This window comes from Canis lupus, chromosome 28, assembly GCF_003254725.2.
Source record: "Canis lupus dingo isolate Sandy chromosome 28, ASM325472v2, whole genome shotgun sequence".
Lineage (NCBI taxonomy): Eukaryota > Metazoa > Chordata > Mammalia > Carnivora > Canidae > Canis > Canis lupus.
This window is the reverse complement of record NC_064270.1, coordinates 15,007,149-15,025,882: the sequence shown is the minus strand read 5'-3', so window position 1 is coordinate 15,025,882 and position 18,734 is coordinate 15,007,149. Positions and strand designations below refer to the sequence as shown.

The following is an 18,734-nucleotide window of genomic DNA, read 5'->3' as shown; positions in this document are numbered from 1 at the left end:
CCTTTTTCATTGGCTGAAAGTTTAACTCCGGACTCGTGCAGCCAATCCGGAGCGACTCACGCACGCCCCTAGAGGGGAGATACTAGCTCAGGCGGAGGAGTCGGGAGGTAGGATGACGGGCCGCTACTGCTAGGGCTCTGGCAGGGGGACCTGTCGCAGGCTGGATTCGCTGACCGGGCGCCATCTCCCGGCCAAGGGCCCCGGCTCCGGTCTCTTTACCCGCCCCGCCAGCCCCCAGACAGCTGGCAGTCCCTGCTGCTACTCGGCTCATGCTGCGCCTAACTCTTGCCCACTTCTGAAGCCGGGGAACCCCAGAGGGAAGCTGGGGGGCCCCAGGCCTCGGGTCCCCAGCCCGGAGCGGGGCCCCCGCTGCCGGGAAGAGTTGGGGGAAGAGGAAGGAAGTTGATCTCGCAGTTGGTCCCGGGGCGCCATCTGGCGGCCCCTGGTGGAGGCGCACGGAGACTCGGTAATCCTCTCGTGTTGTCTCAACTCCGTCTCCCTTCGAAGAGAGCATCTGAACCTGAAACTTATTGTATAAATGGCAAGGTCACAGAGGGAGACTTCTAGATCTGAGCTCCGGCTCTCTGCGCCAGGGAAGGTAAATGAGGTGTTCATCTTGGAGACTCAGATCTTGCTCATCCATCACGGAGATTTGGAATATTAGAATTGAAAAGGCATCCAAAATCTTAAACGGTTCGAACTTCCTCCAATGTAGGAAATAACCTTTTATAGAGCTTCCAACCCCGCTTGAACACTTTCAGTGGCAACAAGATCAGCACTGGACTTCATAAAATACTGACTCTGAGGCTGAATATCTGTGATAGGTGGAGTCCTGGTAGAACACAGGCTTTTGTTTCAGTTTTTTTTTTTTTTAAGATTTTTAATTTATTTATGAGAGAGAGAGAGAGGCAGAGACACAGACAGAGGGAGAAGCAGGCTCCATGCAGGGAGCCCGACATGGGACTCGATCCCGAGTCTCCAAGATCAGGCCGTGGGCCGAAGTCGGCACTAAACCGTTGAGCCACCTGGGCTGCCCTGTTTGATTTTTCAAGCAATTTGCCCGTGACCTTTTTTTTTTTTTAAAGATTTTTTAAAAAAGATTTATTTATTTATGATAGACATAGAGAGAGAGAGAGAGAGGCATTGGGAGGGACAAGCAGGCTCCATGCCGGGAGCCCGACGTGGGACTCGATCCTGGGGCTCCAGGGCTCCAGGGCTCCAGGATCACGCCCTGGGCCAAAGGCAGGCGCCAAACCACTGAGCCACCCAGGGATCCCCAAGATTTTTTTTTTTTTAATTCATTTGAGAGAGAGAGTGAGACCACTGGCAGGAGGGGAGCAGAAGGAGAGGGAGAAGCAGGCTCCCGGCTGAGCAGGGAGCCCTATGCCGAGCTCTATCTCAGAATGCAGAGATCATAACCTGAGCTGAAGGCAGAAGATCAAGGACTGCACTACCCAGGGGCATCTGCCTTGACCTTAATAATGGAATTACGGGCCTGCATAGGTCAGCATGAGAGGTAGATTGTTATGGCCCTTGATATAAGCCACTTCCCCTTCCTCTTCCTCTTGCTGGCAAATGGAATGTGGCAGGTACTGTGTTAAAGGTACTATCAGTATAAGTTCTTATTTTTCCTCCCAACAATGCTTGGAGGTAAATATTATCTTTACTGATGAAGAAATTAAGGCTCAGAGAGGTGAAGTAGTGACCAAATACAAAGCTAGAAAGGGATAGAATCAGAATTCAAAATACGCAGTCCATTAATTCTAGGATGAAGCTCTTTCTTAAACTGATATAAAACAAGGCAGGCCTTTCCATCCCACTGTGAGCCTCTCAAGTGAATATCATAAGATATCACCAAAATTTTTGCTGAAATCCGGGGATATTGTCTACTACATTTTCCTGGTAAATCAGATCCTTAATCCTTGAATTAAAACAATTGAGGTTAGTTTGGTATACTCCAACTTCATGAGCCTGTGCTGGTTACCAACGATCACAACTACCCTTTTAAAGTACTCATAAATTACCAGCTGGAATTGGCATGAATCTTCCAATCTCCACAACTGCCTCTAAAAGAACCCTTAAAGGTTGAACTATTTTTAGTTATAAGATTCTGAGCTGTAATTTATCAGAAGATTTTTTAAAGGTTTTATTTATTCTTGAGAGACACACACACACACAGAGACAGAGACAGAGACATAGGCAGAGGGAGAAGCAGGCTCCCGTGAGGAGCCCAATGCAGGACTTGATCCCAGGATTCTGAGATTACGCCCTGACCCAAAGGCAGACACTTAACCACTGAGCCACCCAGGTATCCCTATCTGAAGATTTTTATTTATTTTATTTTTTTAAAAGATTTTTATTTATTTATTCATAGAGACACACACACACACAGAGAGGCAGAGGCTCCATGCAGGGAGCCTGACATGGGACTTGATCCTGGGCCTCCAGGATCACACCCTAGGCTGCAGGTGGCGCTAAACCGCTGCGCCACAGAGGCTGCCCTGAAGATTTTTTTTTTTTTTTTATGATAGAGAGAGAGAGAGAGAGAGAGAGAGAGAGAGAGAGAGAGAGAGAAAGGCAGAGACATAGGCAGAGGGAGAAGCAGGCTCCATGCACCGGGAGCCCGACGTGGGATTCGATCCCGGGTCTCCAGGATCGCGCCCTGGGCCAAAGGCAGGCGCTAAACCGCTGTGCCACCCAGGGATCCCTGCCCTGAAGATTTTTAAAGAAGAAAAACTATTATAAAAAATTTTAAGCTTAGGGCACCTGAATGTCTCAATTAAGTGTCTGCCTTCTGCTCAGGTCCTGATCCAGGGGTCCTGGGATCAAGCCTGCATTGGGCTCCCTGCTCAGCAGGGAGTCTGCTTTTCTCTCTTCCGCTGCCTCCTCACCCCTTTTGTGCTCCCTCTCTCATAAATAAATAAATAAATAAATAAATTAATTAATTAATTTAAAAAAACTTCCCCAAACATATAGAATAGTATGATGAACCCCCATATATCCGTCAGTCAGCTTCAACAATTCCCAGTGTCGGGCCTGGAGATTTTAACTGATTCATAGTAGTTTGCCAGTTGCTGTAGCCTTATCTCTCTGGAATTAAGAAACGTCTTCATTGTTATTCCACTAATTTCCAGCCTAATAATGGAAACAGCCTCTCTGTTTCTGTACCTAGCCCTAGCGCTACACCTGGTCCAAAGCAGAGGTACCATAAATTCTCTCCATTCATCCACCAACAGTGAGGACCTACTCTAGAAAGCAATGTCCTTGTTTGTAGATAAAAATCAAATGGATTGTATCAGTTGGTGATAAGTGCTAGCAGAAAAATTAACTAGGCAAGGAGGTAGCAACAAGGTTTTTCTTTGTAGCAGTGGAGGGAAGGCTTCCCTAATGAGGCAATGTTTGAACAGTGACTTGAAAAAAGTGAGGGAGGGAGTGATGTGGATATCTAGGGGAAACACAATCCAGGAGGAGGGACTAGCAGTGTAAATTTTCAATACAAATGTGTTTGGTTTATTTGAGGAAGAGCAAGAAGCTTAGGAAGGTGGGATAAAGTAAGAACTTTGGACTTTTTTTTTTTTTTTTAAAGATTTTGTTATTTATTCATAGAGACACAGAGAGACAGAGAGGCAGAGACACAGGCTCCATACAGGAAGCCCGACGTGGGACTAGATCCTGGGTCTTCAGGATCGCACCCCAGGCTGCAGGCGGGGCTAAACCGCTGCGCCACTGGGGCTGCCCTTTGGATTCTTTTTTAAAAGATTTTATTTATTTATTCCTAAGAGATACACACACACACAGAGGGGCAGAGACACAGGCAGAGGGAGAAGCAGGCTCCATGCAGGGAGCCTGACATGGGACTGGATCCCGGGCTCCAGGATCAGGCCCTGGGCTGAAGGCAGCGCTAAACCGCTGAGCCACCTGGGCTGCCCTGGACTCACTCTGTTCTGAATGAGACGTAAAGCCTTTAGATGGTTTTGAGCAGTGGAGTGAAACTGATAGGACTTTTTTTTTTTTAAATAGATTTGTTAGAGCAAAAGCAAGAGTGAGCAAACAGAAGGAACGGGGTGAGGGAGGGGGAGACGGGCAGATTCTGCACTGGTCACAGAGCCCCATGTGAGTCCCAATCTCACAATCCCAAGATCATGAACTGAGCTGAAATCAAGAGTCAGGAAACCAACCAACTGAGCCATCTAGGTGTCCCAATATGACATGTTTTATTTTTATTTTTTCCTTTTTTTCCATATGACATGTTTTAAAAAAGATACACTTGACTGCTGTGTGGAGAGAGAGTACAGGACTGGAATGAAGGAGGGGGCCCAGTGGTACAAAAGATGGTGGCTTAGACTTGAGTGATAGTGGGTGAAGATGATGAGAAGTAGTCACATTGCAGATACATTTGAATGATAGGATCAACAAGACTTGCCAAGGAATCAGATGTAGGATATAAGCAGGGATGGGGTAGGTTTGGCATGAGAACCTGGAAGAATGAAGTTGTTCTTTAGTAACATGGGGCATGGTGGTGGGGGAGCAGAATTGTAGGAGGGGAGGAATCAAGAATTTTTCCTTTTAAGTTTGTTATATTTAAGAGCCTATGAGGTCTGCAAGTTGAGATGATGAGGACAAAAAGTCAATGTAATGGATGGTATTTAAAGTCTTAACAGTAGACAACATGACCCAGCAATTGAGTGTGGAGAAAGAATTTGAGGACCAAGGTAGCCCTCAGGTGTTCTAATGTCCACAGGCTGTGGAGATGAGGAATGAGGAGCCAACAAAAGAAATTTAAAAGGCATGGCCAGTGAAGTAGAGGAAAGCTAGTCTCTCAGGAGCCAAGTGAGGGTACTTGAACTAAAATTCTTTCCCCTCAGCTGAAGCCCAGGGACTAAGTGGTTCCTGCTTACTCGTGGCCACTCGTCTCTCAAGCAGTGAATCCTGAACAAAAGTAAAAACCCAAGGGCTCAAATATCCACATTTTTTGTTGTTCCTAGCATTTTGGGAGGATAGGGTGAAGTGTGTGTCCCTTGTAGCTAATTCTGTAATTCATCCTTCCTGTCATTATGTGCTTAGAAAATTCACATTTATTCTTGTACATTTCTTTCCAGTTTTTTAGTCAACTCTTAACTCACTAGGTAATAACCTGCTTCTTCAGATGCTCAACCTTTTATTATTTATTTAAAAGCTTTATTTGTATTTATTTGAGAGAAAGCGAGAACAAGAGATATCACAGAGGGAGAAGGAGAAGCAGACTCCCCACCGAGCAGGGAACCTGACACGGGGCTTGATCCCACGACCAGGAGATCATGATCTAAGCTGAAGGCAGAGGCCTGACCAACTGAGTCAGTCACCCAGGAGCCCCTCAACCTTTTATTTCTTAAGGGAAGCTATGGAAAATTAGCTTTGAAGGGTTTCCATACCACCACCGCCACTTTTAAATTGTTTTAGTATCACAGGAAATGCCATAATGAGGTTTAGTGAGGCAGACCTGGGACTTGGCCTCTTTGAACCCACTGCCTCATCCATAAGAGGAGTAAACACCTCTACACAGTTGTGTGGGCAATGCACTTACTATTGATACATATAAGTGCTCCAACAATGTTACTTCTCCGCATTAGGGTCTTAGGTCTTTAGCTTTCCTCTGGACGTTTTGAAATGGAGAGGGTGAAAAAATAAAATGGAGAGGGTGAGTATCCCTAAATCTCCATGGGGGAGGCCAGCTGGTAATACGACAGGTAGTACCACTCCCTTGCCTCTCCCTAGGGAGGGAGGGGGCTACTGTGGAGGAGGAAGCCAAGACATGTAGATGTTTCAACTGGGAAAGCTTCATACATAGCATTCTGCATCCCACCCACAGTGCCTCAGCAGACAGAAACCACACTGCCTGCCCATGTATACTTCCACTTGTCTTACCCTGACACAAAGAGGAAAAAGTGGAGGGGTTCCCCAATCATGTTAGTAACTGAGACGGAGACTATAGAGCAGGACAAAATTGTCCATCCTCAGTCTGGGGCCAAAATGAATGCCCCGTGCCCAGAAATACACAATCATAGCTGTGGACAAGATGGCTTCCCTCCTAAGCCCCAAAGGCCCCCCTTTGTGCTCCTGACCATGAGGAACATCTGAGGGAAGACTTTTGAGTAACTACAGCTCAACTCTGGTTCATTTTCCCTGAGTCCAGTTTAGGCTGTCTCAAGTGTCAACCTTGGAGCAGTTAGGGAAGAGGACAAATAACCAAACCCCTGGTATATCCCTGGGGACAACAGCGCATTGCTATGGTGGTGATGGTAGGGGCAGCAGCATTGGTGAAGGAATCCTGACTGGAGTCTGGCTGGCTGCTGGCCTGTGGTCACATGGGCCAGACTGTTGGTAGGCTCAGCCTCACTTCTGTTCATGCAAGGCCCAAGCCCTGGGTACCCCAGTAACAGATGCCCATAAGCTCAAAAAGGAAACCAGAGTGAAAGGCAATGACATTGATACTAAGACATTTATTACATCATAAAAAGTCCATTGTTGTCCTGTTTTTCCATATGTACATGTTCCTGTGCGTAGTCCCTCTGTCCAGCCCCACCTGCCAACCCTCCATGGTGCCAATCAACTTTCCAAACTAACTAATCAATAAAAGAGGAAGAACTGGAGGAGATGGCCCAGCGCTGATGAGAGTGGAGATGGGAGAGGGACACAAAGTGCAGAGTGGTTGGCTTGGCTCTTAATGCCTGACCACAGGCAGGAGGAGCACGAGGATGGGCACTGTAGGGTTGGCTCACAGATACCTCTCCAGGGCTGCCAAGTTGCAGGTGATATACCTGAGGGTGTTTCTCAGGTTAGAGCCCCCAGGAATGGAGAGCAGAGGAAGAAGGTCCCCCAGCCTGATTATGGGTTTCAGGCTATAAAACTTCTCTTTTTCAGGTCTCCATCCAAGTGGCAGCCACAGCAGCTCAGGCTGGGCCTGAAAAGTTTGTGCCCTGGGGACAGCCCGAAGGGTGGCTGGGGACAGCCTGGTAGGAAGTACTGGTCCTGATCTCTGTGGGGCCTGCCTTAGTTGACCTCGGAGGTGGGCATTGGGTCTGTGGGGCGGGGTGTGGCCAGGAGGGGCACTGGTGAAGTGGCCTCAATGAGAGCAGGGTTGAGGATGATTGGTAGAGTCATGGGTGGTACGCCCACCTGCAATGGGGAGGCCAAGGGCTGCAGGATCAGTGGAGGCTGAGCCAGAGGAGGAGGCCCATCTGAAGTAGGGCTCAGTCTGTTGGGGCTAGATGCCACTGGTGATCCAGGAGAGCTGCTGTTGGCAGGTCGAGGGCCCTCAGGCTTCTCGAAGTCTACAGGGAGAGCAAGGGGCTGGTCACACTCCTTCATATTCCCCAGCTGGTTTACCTAACTTCTGCTCCTCCCCATTCCTGTGAGCAAAATGACCTCTGCTAGTCTAAGCAGTTGGGAATCTCCCCTTGAAACTCATTCAGATATCCAGCTATCTTCTATCTACCTTCTACCTTCTTTGCTGTACCTCCAGTCAGGTTAGTTCTGGTCTGATCTTTACTAGAATCCCCAAAGGGCAACCTTTGCATATTTATTCCAAGTTCTTGATCTGGCCCCTCTTTCCAAATCTGAAAATCTCAAGCAGATAGCCTATTTGATCCTGCCATTTCCCACAGGAAGAGCAGGCAACCAAAATACTCTGGTTCCCTTCTTCCCCTGGCTCACAGCCCATGCTCAGCAGCAATCCCAAACTACCCTGGGCCTCCTCTTAGGCTTCCTACTTCCTGTTCAACACCCAGGAGACTAGCTAAAAAGGACTCACCACAGGCCCCCAGCTCAGAAGGCATCTCTGGGGGAGGTGGATGGCCAGGTGTCCTTGTGTCTCCAGCAGCAGGAGTCATGTGGGCTGAGGCCAGAGTTTTTTGGGCATGTGGCTCCAGTGGCATGGGGTCTGGGAAGGGCAGAAAAGCCAAATGGCAGCTCTTAGTGCTTCCTTTCAAGCGTAGCCCTGGCTACCCATCAATCTTCCCACTGACGGCAGTACAGAGAACTGATTTTTAGCTCTAGACTCTTTGATGGGGACTCTCTTCAACAAAGTTGAACTAAGCCTCCTACCCTGGATGACAGTCTGCTTGAAGAGCTCATCTCGTAGGTGGGGCAGAAAACAGTCAATGCGCTCCCAGGTGATCTCCCAGAGGGCTGAGGGGCTGCCTCCTCGGGCATCTGCATTGTGGAAAATCTCTGCTGTGTCCATCACCAGGAGCATGTTCTTCAGAGACTCAGGGATGGCCTCTGACTGTAGGTGGCAGTGGGACCATGTGAATAGGAAAGAGGGCATCCAAGGGATATGGTAAGGAGGAGGCAGCCACCAAGGAAAAAAAATGCATGTCTTCCCAGGAGGTGCGAGAGGAAGCAGGCAGTGGGAGTCAGGCTGAGGTAGAACATACCAGTAAGTCACTGGATCCTGCATGCATATACTTGTCCATGAAGTCCAGGATGGTCAGCCAGAGGGCCGCAAAGGTAGAGAGTGACAGCAGTGGAGACAGGTGCTGCAGGAAGACCTAAGGCCCACCAGCCCGTTTCAGTGAAGGGTCAGAGCTGTCTGCATCCTTCCCTAAGGCTGGGAGGCAAGCCTGCCCTATCTTGCATGGGAATCCTAAATCAGAGATTCCTTCGAATTCCAGAATCCTCCCAGGTCCCTGGGTCCTGTTAAGTCTCCATAGCTGGGGTCCTGAGCACCCACATTGCATCTCTAGGTCCTAGCAGAACCCCTAGCTTCCCTCCTCGCAGAAAGGCAGGTGTGGGAAGAGTGGGTAAGTGAGGGTGGTGAGCAGGTACCTTAGACAGCAGTGTGGAAGCCCTCATTCGAGTCTCCTCCATCCCACCCACATCTGCAGGGCTGATGTTCTCCAAGAGTTTGGTCAGTAGAGGAAACAGCACCTGGTGGGTAAAGAGCCAATGTCTTCCTAACAGGGTCAGTTGGCAGCCTTGCTCCAAGGTAGCCAGTGGTTGGGGTGGATGAGCATAGAGTAGGAGGAAAGGTAGGAATGCAGATGGAGGATTGACATTAGGGGCTCTTCAGGCTGCCCAGTTCTCCCTGTCTTAAGGATTTGAACTTTACCTTAAGACTAGAGGAAGTCCCACCTTGTTAAAACAGGACTCCCACTCCAGGGCATCTAGCTTCTGCAGATCATGTACCAGTAGTGCTCGTTGCAGATAAGTCAGTGCTTGCATCCGCACCTGGCGCCGGGCATCACAGCACAAGCAGGCAATGCCTAAGAGTGAAAACAGGCTCAGGATCCTTTAGACATCCTGATCCTGGTACTTCCCAAGTTCCACCTCTGCCCCTGCCCTGCCTGCTCCCCTAAGGTTTACCCTGCAGTAAGGGACACCAGCAGTGGGCCCAGAGGGTACGTGAATCCGCTTCTATCTTCCGGCCACCTGTCTCTAGGTGGCGCTGTTCCTCCGCCCAAGAGCTGTAGATAGAGGCTGCTCGCGTGTGCAGGGTGTGCATCAGATCTAACAACTGGGGTCACAGGAGGGGCAGGTTATGAGTTGGAGTAAGGTCTGGTGGATGCCCCCTCAAACACTGTCCCTGGCTGAATCCTCAAGGGAGCCCCTAGTACCAGTCACACCATACTCCACTCCTCTCATCCCTCTTTTTTTTTTTTTCCAAGATTTTATTCATTCATTCATCACACACACACACACACACACACACACACACACACACGGGGGAGGGGGGGAAGCAGACACAGGCAGAAGGAGAAGCAGGCTTCCTTCAAGGAGCCCATCAGGCCCTGAGCCCAAGGCAGACGCTCAACTGCTGACCCACCCCTCTTTTCTCCTCAGCTTCATGAACTGGTTGCCCCTGCCAGCCAGTGTTTCCCAGAGTTGGGAGAGACATAAGGAGGTGTGAGGAATGAGTGTTTCGTAACAATGAATTGGGGTGCCTGCGTGGTCAGTGGTTGAGTGTCTGCCTTCGGCTCAGGTCATGATCCCAGGGTCCTGGGACTGATTGAGTCCTGCATCGGGCTCCTCACAGGGAGCCTGCCTCTCTCTCTGCCTATGTCTCTACTTCTCTCTGTGTGTCTCTCATGAGTAAATAGATGACAAATAAAGCCTTATCTTGTTAATTTCATTTTAAAAACAAAGCAAACTTTAGTTGCACAGGCTTTGGTGGGCAATAATGTCTAGTCAGCTTTAATAACTTTTTGTTTTCATCATTTTTCTAAGGTTATTCTATTTAAGGCAATTAGTTCTCTATTTAGTGATACGAAGTCTGTTTGTAAAATAAATTTTATATATCTTGAACAAAGAATAACTCTGGAAGGACAAGAAACTGGTGGCAGTGTCTACCTCCAGGGAGGGGGAACTTAGCAGCTGGGGGCAGGAATGGAATAGGACTTACTTTTATCTGTTTACCCTTTTATACTTCTGAACTTGTACCACATGCATACACTACTTATTCAAAACATAAATATTAAATATTAAACAAACAAAAACTTACAACAGGTGGTCTTGGATAGGAGAACATTGTGGAAGCGGTGGACAAGGGCCTAGGTTGGAAAACATAAGCCCTTCCTCTCAGCCCTGGCTGTCCCTAGCCCTGCCTATCCTCCCAATGTCAGGGGCAGGAAGAGGAGAGGAAGTAAAGGATGCCATACTTACGTCCTGACTGACCTGTAAAGACACCGTATGGTAGCTGGCAGGCACCCCTTCATCCTCATCATCGTCACTATGCCCACCCCGAGTGGCATGTTGGCCAGAGGTTCGAGGCCGCCGAAGCACTGAACCTTCCTTGGATTTCTTCTTGAAGCGGTTTCCTTTGCTGTCATATTTGTGACTCTTGCCACGTTTCTCCTGGGACTTGCACCCTGAGCAGAGGCAGATCCAGGTCATATTTCTACATGGACACAAAGGGCCTACCTTTCCTCCCTTTCCCCCAGTATATTCACATAGCTACTCCCCTGCTGCCCCTTCATTGGGTAACCCACCGCCATTCAGACTGGCCTCCACAAAGATACGGAGAGTCTTCACGCAGAGCTCAAAGTTGTCAGGTGTAATGTGGGCAGCATCACGCACAATGAAGGACAGAGATTCTACACATTTAAGCAGGGACTTAGTGTCGTGTGGCCCGAGGTCCAGCCCCACTGTTAGGCTGTACTGATTGACCAGGGGTGAAGGGCCTAGCCGGCTGGGCCCAGGACCTGGCTTGGAGTTATCAATGTCATCCTTCCCCACCTGAAAAGTACAAAGAGTTGCTGGGAAGCCAGACTTGAGCCTGATCTTCCCTCAGATGCCCTCTTGGAGGAACAGGAATCTTTCCCACAGGCCAATGAGGGAAGACTCATCCACTGCCCATATGCTCACTTACCACTAACCAGCCGCTGTTGACTACATCAGCATCAGTGGCTGATCGGTGGATCTTGCCAGGCCTGCAATGGTCAGCATAGACCTCCGAGTCAGAAGTGTATCCTCGGTCCAGGCTCACATCATTCTGATGGTAGGATGGGAGTTCGCTGTCTGATTGGGCCCCTGAGACAGGAGAGAGAAGGGCAGAGTCAGGGTGGAAATGGGGACACTGGGATGAGGGATGATTTCAGTTCTGAGAAATAGGTGCTGAAGCCTGGTCTCTCCTCTTTCTTGGTCCAGCTTTGTTTCAACCCTGTCAGCAGGGTGCTGAAGGATGGTCTGGACAGATTCTCTTGACCAAATGGGGCAGTAGGCTAATTTGGGCCCCTGATGGCATCTAGTAGCAGCTGTCAGGGCATGGGGGTGGTGGTGAGGACATAGTTTCTGAGAAAACAGTCCTCAGGACAGTAGGAAGGCTGGGGTCATAGCCATCTATGTTGCTTTGTAGCCTTCATACTGTTTAACCTGGGAAAAGCCAGTGGCTATAGGAAGCTCTGGAAGCACATGGTGGAAGCCAGGGGTGTTTGTTTAATCTGCTAAACACAATAACCTATTATTTTGTTTTCCTGTCTCAACCCCCAGGGCCATAACTACTTATCTGCCAATCAGAGAGTCTCCCTGGAAAAGGGCTTACCGGCATCAGGTGCTTCAGCCCTGGCTGTGGCCTGCAGGGCAGCTGGAGGCTTTACACCTGAGCCAATGCATTCCAGCAGTGTGAAGAGAGTGGCCCAGTCGTCACCTGAGTGGATGTTGGCTGCGTTGGTCTTAAGAAGTTCATGGAGCCCATAGGCTACCTGGTGACTGACTCGGGACAGCACGCTGGGCTTCATTAGTAGCAAAATACGCAGGGAGAGCAGCACCTGGGTAGGTGGGGAGCAGGAAGTGGGCACATAGCTTCTTTAGAATCCTTCCCCACCAGTTTCCTTAGGCCACTGAGCATGGTTTGGCTAGGACCCACCTAAGAATACTGCTGCTGGTCTTTTCTTTTCTCAGGGTTGTTTTTTTTTTTTTTTTTTTTTTAAGATTTTATTTGAGAGAGAGACAGTGCGAACAAGCGAGTGAGCCAGAGAGCATGAGCAGGGGGAATGGCAGAGGGAGAAGGAGAAGCAGGCTCCCCAATAAGTAGGAAACCCAACATGGGGCTTGATCCTAGGACCCTGGGATCATGATCTGAGCTGAAGGCAGATGCTTAACTGACTGAGCCAGCCAGGCACCTCCTTCTTTTCAGTTTAATTAAAATTCTTATTGAGCTATAGATTTTTTTTTTTTTGCTCTGCTTAATGGTCACATTACATAAAACTCCAGTATATAAAAAAAAAAACATAGTATATGATAAGAGTGATACTGATATTGATACAATCCACTGATTTTATTCAGGTTTCCCCAGCTTTACATTACTAATATATGTACGCCTATACATATTAAGTTCTACACAATTTAATCACCTAATTTTAGGTTTGTGTATCCTTAACTAGTCAAGATGTCAAATGGTTCTACCACCAAGGATTTTCCTCACATTGCCCTTAAAAACACACCTGCTTCTTCTTTTTTTTTTTTTTTTTTAAGATTTTATTTATCCATTCATGAGAGAGACAGAGAGAGAGACAGAGACATTGGCAGAGGGAGAAGCAGCCTCCTTGCGGGGAGCCCAATGCGGGACTCGATCTCAGGACCCCAAGATCACAACCTGAGCCCAAGACAGATGCTCAACCAATGAGCCACCCAGATGCTCACACTTACCTCTTTTTGCCCCCAACCCTAACCCCTGGCAATCTGTCCATAACTTCTAAAATTCTGTCATTTCAAAATGTTATTTAAATGAAATTATATAATATATAGCCTTTGGGATTGGCTTTTTTCACTCAGCATAATTCCCTGGAGATGCATCCAAGCTGTTACCAATAGTTTGTTGCTTTGATTGCCAAACAGAATTCCATGGTATACATGTAACACAGTTTAACCATTTACTTGTTGAAAATCATCTGTGCTGATTCCAGTTTTTGGCTACTACAAACAAAGCTCCTATGAACATTCATGAATAGGTTTTTATGAGAAAGTAAGCTGTAATGTCTCTGGGATAAATGCCTCAGAGTGCAACTGCTGGATTGTGTGGGTAACATGTTTAGTTCTATTAAGAAACTGCTAAGAGAGGGGCTGTACCATTTTACAGCCACTCAGTATTTCATTTCATTAAAGCACTTGTTTTGTTTTCTTAAAGATTTTATTTATTTATTCATGAGAGACACACACACAAAGAGAGAGAGAGAGAGAGGCAGAGACACGGCAGAGGGAGAAGCAGGCTCCATGCAGAGAGTCCCAGGTGTGGGACTCGATCCCAGGTCCTCAGGATCGTACCCTGGGCTTAAGGCAAGTGCTAAACCGCCGAGCTACCCAGGCTGCCCACATTAAAGCACTTGTAAATGATATTGTGTTGTTGGTTTCATTTTCTTTTCCTTTTTTTTTTTTTTTTTTTTAAGATTTGTTTATTTATTTGAGAGAGAGAGAAGGTGAGAAGGTGTGCACACAAGCAGGGGGAGCGGCAGGCAGAGGCAAAGGGAGGAGCAGCAGGTTTCCTGCTGAGCAGGGAGCCCAATGTGGGGCTCAATTCCAGGACCCTGAGATCATGACCCAAGCTAAAACCAAGAGCTAGATAGATGCTTAACAGACTGAACCACCCAGGTGCCCCTGAGTATAAGTTTTTAAAATTAACAAAGTCCAATTTACCAATTTTTCCTTTCATGGATTGTGTTTTTGGTGTTAAGTCTAAGAATTGTTTTCCTAGCTCCTGAAGATATTCTATGTTGCTTCCTAAAGGACATTCAAATCCATGATTCATTTTGAGGGCACATAGGTGGCTCAGTCGGTTAAGTATCTGACTCTTGATTTTGGCTCAAGTCATGATCTCAGGATCCTGAGATCCAGCCCTGTGTCAGGCTTGCTGCTCAGTGGGGAGTCTGCTTGATAGCCTCTCTTTCCATCTCCCTCTGCTTCTCCCCCCTACACACTCACACATTCTTTCTCTCAAAATAAGTTTTCTTTTAAAAAAAAAAAATCTGTGATTCATTTTGAGTTAATTTTTCTATATGGTATGCAGCTTAGGTCAACGTTCACTTGTTTGTTCCCCACCCACAAATTTCGATTGTTCTAGCAACTGAAAAGGCTATCCCTTCCTCCAGAATTGTTTTTGCACTTTTGCCAAAAAATTAGTTGAGCATCTCTGTGTAGATCTATTTTTGGATTTTTTTTGCTGTTCCACTGACTTATGTGGCTGTCTCTTCACAAATACCAGATAGTCTTGATTACTGCAGCCATATAGTAAGCCTTAATAGCAGATGGAATGATTTCTCCCACTTTTTTCTTTTTCAAGATGTTTGGATATTCTAGGGCTTGTGCTTTTCAATCTAAATTTTAAAACAAGCCTAGCTCTACAAAAAAACCTTGCTGGGATTTTCATGGGAATTGCATTAAACTTACAGATGAAGGGGAAAAACTGACATCTTTACTACCCTGAGTCTTCCAATCCATGAACATAGTATGCCTCTTCATTTATTTAGATCTTCTTTGATATCTTTCATTAGCGTTTTATAATTTTTTTTAGCGTTTTATAATTTTTACTGTATTTTAAAGATTTTATTTATTCATGAGAGACACACAGAGAGAGGCAGAGACACAGGCACAGGGAGAAGCAAGCTCCCCACAAGGAGCCCAATGCGGGACTTGATCCTGGACCCTAGGATCATGCCCTGAGCCAAAGGAAGATGGTCAACTGCTGAGCTACCCAGGCATCCCACATTTTAGAATTTTTAGCAGAGATGCTATACATGTTTGTTAGGTGTATTTCTCAGTATTTCATTTTAAGCACTTGTAAATGATAGTGCTGTTGGTTTCATTTTCTATTTTTTTTTTAATTTTTATTTATTATTTATGATAGTCACAGAGAGAGAGAGAGAGAGAGAGAGGCAGAGACATAGGCAGAGGGAGAGGGAGAAGCAGACTCCATGCACCGGGAGCCCAATGTCGGATTCGATCCCAGGTCTCCAGGATTGCGCCCTGGGCCAAAGGCAGGCGCCAAACCGCTGCGCCACCCAGGGATCCCTGGTTTCATTTTCTATACGTTCAGTGTTAGTATCTGAAAATGTGATTTTTTTTAAGATACTGGGACTCTAACATTGTCTAGAATTTGTTAAATTGTTATAAAGGCTCATGTACATATATTTTTTTTAATTCAGATTTAAGTTAGTTAACATATAGTATTTGTTTGAGTAGAATATAGTGATTCATCACTTACATATAATATTCAGTGCTCATCATAAGTGCTCTTCTTACTGCCCATCATCCATTTAGATGATCCCCCACCTACCTCCCCTGTGAGGTGCTAATCTTACATCCTGTGACCTTGCTGAACTCACTTATTAGTTCTACGGTGGCTGTCTTTTATACTTGAGCCAAGAGATCTAAGGAGGGTCCTAAGCATGGGAACCAGGAAAGCAGGTATAGGGCAGAGAATGTCACAAGGCAGTAGCCATCCAGGCAGATTTACAGGAGCCTGCAGAAGTGCTAGGTATCAGCTTCATGCCTGAGGATCATTTTAGACTCATTCTTAGTGCCACCTGTTAGATTCCTCCAACTCTGTGGCAGGTCACTGGACTCATGTACTAAATGTACTCTTTGTCTTAGGCCATGCCCACAACTGACACTGTGGCTTTAGTCTCCTGCATACTTCCTGCCTTCTCAGTTGTACTCTGCTTACCTGGCCACTGATCTCTTCTCTTCGGAGTAGTCGAATGGCCAAGCGGAGCAGCCCCACCACTGCCCGCTCCACAAGGAAGCAGAAATCCTGTGCCTGGACACACAGGTGATATAGATGGTCTCGGACAGTCTGCCACACACAACCCACACGGTCCCTGAGGAACATAAGGGTGAAGACAGTTTCAGTTGGGGCGGCCACTGGGAAATAAGTCTCTCTTTTTGATCCAGGTTGGGCCTTACAGGGCTCATTGGCAGGCAGGTATAATGAATAAGCTTCTCCACTGCCTACAGCTTCATGTGCTTCTTGCCCCTAAAGCCCATTCAGCAGGATGGCTCCTGTCTTCCATCCCTTTGGCACAAGCCCAGTATGAGGCCTGCCTAAAGACTGCCTTCTACCTGTTCTCCAGCACAATCCTCAGCAGCATCTCTAGGCAGAAAGCAGCATCCTCCTCATCATATGTCTCTTCATCTGGCGTCACTGAGACCAGAGCCTAGAGTACAACAACAACAGGAAAGCATGGAGAAGCCAGCCACTGGCTGTGCCCTGACAGAAATTAAAGCAATCACCACTGTCTCCATCTTCCCTTCCAGACACAGCCAGTCCTTTCATCTCTCTTCCCTCTTCATTCTGTACCTTCATGAGCTCCTGCAGTGACTCCAGCTGAAGGAACTTGCTTTCTGTGATCATCTTTTCTGGGTCACAATGCTAGAGGGGATGCAAGAGAGAGGGGGGTCGGTGACAAGGGCTGGAGGGAAAAGAATGTTCCCAAGAGCTAGAGCGAGAGGACAAAAGGAGTCAGCTCTGGTCATAAGCCCTAGATGATTCTACTCTTCAGTTCCTAGGGAAGCAGCTTATCAGGGGTAGGCAGAGGCAATTACCTTGATGCAGTCCAAGGCCGCTCTTTTGGCCTCTTGGTTCTCAGTGGATGGGCCCCGCACACTAGACTGCTCAGTACCACTTAGTGTTAGCCAGCTCACAAAGCTTAGCACTGTCGACTCTCCTCTGTAGAAAGAGTTCAAGCCTTGGTGAGCTCCATTGTTCTGATCCTCCCTCTCCAAGGCCTTTAACTTTTGATCTGCCCTTACCGGTTTGATGGTGTCTCCTCCCTCTGTAGAGAGATCTTGCCATTGGGATCCACAAAATCTTCTACCTGGAAAATCAGGTCAAGAATAATTTCTTTCCACATGCCCTTTGCATTTCCTGCTCTTCCATGCAAAGTTCTCTGGGTTTTTTTCCTATAGCTCAGTGCCCCACACTCCTGACTGGGCCCCCTACTGTTGGTTATTGGCAATGGCTTATCTGGTTACTGGCCTTCTTTTACAGCTATCCTCTTGCCCAAGATCTGTGGTCTTACATTTAAGGTGCTTCTGGTAAGCTTCAGCAGTCACTGGGCCCAGTGCTACTCTCAACCAGTTCTATATGCAGATAGCACACAGTTTATGAGCTTTTGCCTTGTCCATTAATCTCCTACAAGAATTACCTCCACCATAGCTTTGGGAAGCAGTTGGGCTCGGAAGAGCTGCAGCATGGCTTCCATGATATTCTTCCAGCCCTCCCGCAGGATATCACCATGACGATGGGCCAAATGGAATACTGTCTTGGCTGCAATGTGGGCTTTGGGGTTGCTTCCAAACACACTGGGCAGATTCTCAATAGACTGAAAAAGAAGATGAGAAAGGCTTAGGGTTTGGCGAATGTCTGGAAAGGAGATCTCTTAGGCCTTTACCTATAGTTCACTAAGAGTCCTTTTGCTTGCTGTGGTTCAATCTGCTCTAATACTGGTAGGAAGGGCTAACCTGGTTAAGGCCTTTCCCACTGTACATCTCCTCTCCCATCCCCACTGAATGAGGGGACACTATTCTCATCCTAGGGGCTATGAAACAGAAACGCCTAAGTGGTACTGTAGTCTAGAGGGAGTGAAGGAATATGCCGAGGAAAACAGCTCCACAGATAAGGATAGATTTATGGCTAAGAGAGGTCCTACTTTGGAACTCTAATTACACAGTTCTTGCCCCTGCTCACCTCACTGCTAAGAGCTGTGAATTTGCACAGAGATATGATGAGATTGTCAAACACATCGCTGAGGCCATAGTGGGCGGAGATCATGGCGCACTTCCTGTAATGTCACATTCCAGAAATAGAGTGAGTCACTGGAAGTCCAGGCAGCCCTTCCAAGTCCCTGAAGAGGCTTACTTAGGATTCTTTCCCAGGATTCTTCCCCAATCAGTCCCAGGAAGAAGCCTTTTAGTCTTCAATCTATTTAAGACTGAGCTTTCCCTTGGGTGCTGGGTGGCTCAGTTGGCTAAGCACCTGCCTTAGGCTCAGGTCATGATCTCAGGGTCCTGGGATCCAGCCCTGCATTGGGCTCCCTGCTTGGCAGAGGTCTGCTTTTTCCTCTCCCTCTCTCTCTCTCCCCCTCCCCCAACTTGTGTGCACGCTTTCTCTCTCTCTCATGTGTGCTCTCTCTCAAATAAAATCTTAAAAAAAGAACATGATTTTCCAAGCTTCAGCCTCCTTCTAAAAACTCAGAGAAAACCCATTCTAACAAAAATATGAGTAGGAATCAGAAAGGCATGGAGGCAACCATGTTTATGCCAAGACA

At 47.4% G+C, this 18,734-nt stretch overlaps 1 protein-coding gene across 9 annotated transcripts in view; it reads right to left on the bottom strand.

The window, feature by feature from the left end:
• Nucleotides 1-6,459: 6,459 nt before the first annotated feature.
• GBF1 (golgi brefeldin A resistant guanine nucleotide exchange factor 1) overlaps nucleotides 6,460-18,734 on the bottom strand; it is a 120,816-nt gene continuing 108,541 nt past the window's right edge. For 5 of the 9 annotated variants that reach the window (XM_025467018.3, XM_025467019.3, XM_025467021.3 and 2 more), the window contains 18 exons: nucleotides 18,155-18,248; nucleotides 17,613-17,789; nucleotides 17,218-17,282; nucleotides 17,011-17,134; nucleotides 16,766-16,837; nucleotides 16,528-16,622; nucleotides 16,133-16,286; nucleotides 12,017-12,242; nucleotides 11,345-11,505; nucleotides 10,965-11,211; nucleotides 10,639-10,844; nucleotides 9,343-9,493; nucleotides 9,112-9,242; nucleotides 8,806-8,907; nucleotides 8,415-8,528; nucleotides 8,083-8,263; nucleotides 7,790-7,918; nucleotides 6,460-7,310 (listed from right to left, as the gene is read on the bottom strand). In XM_025467018.3, the coding sequence (XP_025322803.1) occupies nucleotides 7,030-7,310; nucleotides 7,790-7,918; nucleotides 8,083-8,263; nucleotides 8,415-8,528; nucleotides 8,806-8,907; nucleotides 9,112-9,242; nucleotides 9,343-9,493; nucleotides 10,639-10,844; nucleotides 10,965-11,211; nucleotides 11,345-11,505; nucleotides 12,017-12,242; nucleotides 16,133-16,286; nucleotides 16,528-16,622; nucleotides 16,766-16,837; nucleotides 17,011-17,134; nucleotides 17,218-17,282; nucleotides 17,613-17,789; nucleotides 18,155-18,248 (2,710 nt within the window). In that variant the 3' untranslated portion in view covers nucleotides 6,460-7,029. The remainder of the gene's footprint in view (nucleotides 7,311-7,789; nucleotides 7,919-8,082; nucleotides 8,264-8,414; nucleotides 8,529-8,805; nucleotides 8,908-9,111; nucleotides 9,243-9,342; nucleotides 9,494-10,638; nucleotides 10,845-10,964; nucleotides 11,212-11,344; nucleotides 11,506-12,016; nucleotides 12,243-16,132; nucleotides 16,287-16,527; nucleotides 16,623-16,765; nucleotides 16,838-17,010; nucleotides 17,135-17,217; nucleotides 17,283-17,612; nucleotides 17,790-18,154; nucleotides 18,249-18,734) is intronic. The other 4 variants (XM_025467020.3, XM_049103007.1, XM_025467024.3 and 1 more) reach the window with 1 other exon arrangement.